Here is a 3,045-nt window from a genome sequence, read left to right on the forward strand (position 1 = left end):
GCTTAAAACCCTAGGTCAGCCGTCTTTTTTCCTTATACCATGTATAAGTGTGCACACGTGAAAACATCAATATGTATATATGACATATAATCACACAATATAGTCAAATCTAGTAGGCATCGATTTGACATTTTGTGATCATCAATTGTCACACATTGCCTCAAATTTGTGGCATTTAATAACAACCCCTCATCTTCTTAGGTCATTCTTATTCCAGGCTCAGCTGTATCAAAGGGTCTTGGACCTCGTCAAATGCCAGTTCTACGCGAAAAACTCCAAACATCACTATATACAACTAATAATAATTGTGGATTATTCTGAATGCAAAGAATAGTAAGATGATTTGAAATGAAGGTGATAAGTACATTAATTCTCATTATTCATTGCAAATCAATAAGAGTTATGAATTTACAAAAAATCCTTGACTCTCTCTCACACACATAATCAAATAAAAAAAAATGGAAGGTACAAAAATTGCACAAAATTAAATTCTCAACATTTGGGAAGATCCATTGGTGGAGGAGGCAACTTTTGATTTGGAAGTTTTCCATTTTGAACCAACCAAGCCATTTTCAATCCCCAACTTGTATGAACTTCCAAGTGACAATGCATAAACCACACTCCTAGTAACAAACAACAAACATACATACATGCATCATTATTCGCAGGGTTAGAAATTTTAACCAGATATATACTACTTCGAATGATATTTGAATGCAAATTCTTATAAAGTTACCTGGATTATCCGCGAGAAATCGAATAGCAACCCAACCACCAGAAGGAACACCCACAGTGTTCCTTTCAATAGGATCAACAAGGTTAAAATTTGAAGGATCCTTATTAGGGTCAAAATTTCCAAATCCTTGTCCAACAACAAAGAAATTAAATCCATGGAGATGAAGAGGATGACTTTCAAGACCAAGAATGCTTGTATCTTGCATTACTAACTCCACACTTGTGTTAAATGGCAAAACCATAAGTTTTGTGTCATTATGAACAAGAGTGTTATTTGGAGGATTTCCAGTGTAATTAAACCAATTTAAAGGACTATAAGGAAAATCAGGTTTGTATACACCTTTGGATTGTCCAAAGAAATGAGATTGAAGAAGAGCAGTTGTAGGTAGTATAAATGATACATTATTGATTGAAGCTGAGAATTTTGTACCATTAGGTCCTTGACATGTTTTGTTTTGATCACAAGGACTTGTTCCAAGTCCTACTGTGAAAAACAAACGTTTATCAACGTTTAGAGGTACATTAGCAGGAAATTGAGGACTCGCAAGACTTCTTAATCTACTTGTAAAATTGGTGACAAAACTTGTGTCATTCAGAGCTGGTAGTAAAGGTTTAAAGAGCGGTAGATTTTTCAAATGGAATTTTGTTTTTGATTCATATTCTAAAATTCCAGCAACTGTAGAGTTGTCAAATGTACCAGAACCTGTCACATAAGGTCGAGCAGTCATGTAAAATGTGGCATTAGGAAAATGAGGCTTAGTTTTGAGAAGAACATTATGTGTTTGCCCTGGTGTAATAATAAGTGTATTTGTCTCAAATGGTTTAACATAAACTCCGTCAGCATCAATAATTTGGAGAGTATGATTTGCAATACTGAAGAAAAGCTCATCATTAAGTGCAGCGTTGATCAATCGAAGAAGATATGTTTTTCCAGGCTTCACTTTTAGCTTAAAAGTATCTGNTGAGAAGAACATTATGTGTTTGCCCTGGTGTAATAATAAGTGTATTTGTCTCAAATGGTTTAACATAAACTCCGTCAGCATCAATAATTTGGAGAGTATGATTTGCAATACTGAAGAAAAGCTCATCATTAAGTGCAGCGTTGATCAATCGAAGAAGATATGTTTTTCCAGGCTTCACTTTTAGCTTAAAAGTATCTGTATAAATAACATATGTAAAAGTGTTAATATCATATTCTAGTGCACTAACATTATTTCGAAAGCGAAATAATTGTTTTATTACCTTTTGAGGAGCAATTATATAAAGGTCCAGGAAGTCCATTGATAGTATAAGCATCAGAAACATTAGGGCCTCCACCTGTTTGTAAAGCTTGTGAAATTATAGCTTCAGCATCAGCATTGAACCATTCTCCTGTGTGACATATATATTGTATTCAAATAATTAATTTCTTATAGACAAATTAATCAAGGATTATAAAAATTTCAATTAATTATGATTTGTTCATTACCAAAGATGATGGGGACTTCTTTGTTTGGTTTAGCAAATGGATAAGGAGTATTTTTCTTAGGAAGAATAATAATAGGACCATAGAGAGTTGATCTCAACCATGAAATATGTGCATGCCACCAAAAAGTTCCTCTTTGACCAATTATAGTGAAATTATACAAATATTTTTGGCCTGTTTGAATTGGACATTGTGTTACATAGGCTGGTCCATCTGCCCATCCACTACGAACTTGTCGAATTCCATGCCTATATAATAATCGCGAAATATTAAATATTGCTCGTTGAACCTTATAAATTTCACGAAAATAAAAGTTAATTGGTTTACCAATGGATGGAAATGTTGTTGTGAACATGATTGACAACTTCAATTTCAAGACGATCACCTTCCCTAGCCACAATTCTAGGTCCAGGAAATTGTCCATTTACTGTAACTATACTCTTCGTGTGACATAGTCGTGTCACATTTTGCATTTTTATCTGAAACACGAAAAAAATAAATGTAAGTATATATATAGTATTAATTCTAAATAAAAAAAAATTGAATTCACTTAGGAAACTATGCAATTATATGTATACATACTTCAAATTTATAGTGTCTGGTTGCAGCGGAAACGCTAGGGAGGAGACACGATGCAATCATCAGAGAGACAAGAAATATTTCAATAGAGCCCATTTTCACGTACAGAAAATAAAATATGTCTGATTTTTTTTTTCTTTTGTTACAAAACTTGACTTCTTGTTGTTCTATTAAGTGCATGGGAGTGATGTGTATATATAGAGATGTTTGGTTGATTTGGTGAAATTATAAAAAAAAAAATAGAATTGAAGAGAAAAGTGAATAGG

At 33.2% G+C, this 3,045-nt stretch overlaps 1 protein-coding gene across 1 annotated transcript; it reads right to left on the bottom strand.

Annotated features, from left to right (window-relative positions):
- Positions 1-386: 386 nt before the first annotated feature.
- Positions 387-2,933, bottom strand: LOC125849894 (laccase-17-like). Its single transcript, XM_049529847.1, has 6 exons — positions 2,783-2,933; positions 2,528-2,679; positions 2,204-2,448; positions 1,978-2,106; positions 737-1,693; positions 387-623 (listed from the first exon to the last, which is right to left on the bottom strand). Exons 1-6 carry the CDS (start codon positions 2,873-2,875, stop codon positions 493-495), a joined length of 1,707 nt encoding a protein of 568 aa, XP_049385804.1. The 5' UTR covers positions 2,876-2,933; the 3' UTR covers positions 387-492.
- Between the last annotated feature and the right edge of the window lie 112 nt (positions 2,934-3,045).

Source organism: Solanum stenotomum, unplaced genomic scaffold (genome assembly GCF_019186545.1).
Source record: "Solanum stenotomum isolate F172 unplaced genomic scaffold, ASM1918654v1 scaffold11357, whole genome shotgun sequence".
Lineage (NCBI taxonomy): Eukaryota > Viridiplantae > Streptophyta > Magnoliopsida > Solanales > Solanaceae > Solanum > Solanum stenotomum.

Excerpts from the sequence above, each read along its gene's own strand:
- LOC125849894 (XM_049529847.1), bottom strand. The coding sequence starts at position 2,875 with ATGGGCTCTATTGAAATATTTCTTGTCTCTCTGATGATTGCATCGTGT. Across the intron at positions 2,449-2,527 it reads AACAACATTTCCATCCATTG|GCATGGAATTCGACAAGTTC; the intron begins GTAAACCAATTA and ends ATTATTATATAG. Across the intron at positions 2,107-2,203 it reads AGAAGTCCCCATCATCTTTG|GAGAATGGTTCAATGCTGAT; the intron begins GTAATGAACAAA and ends TATGTCACACAG.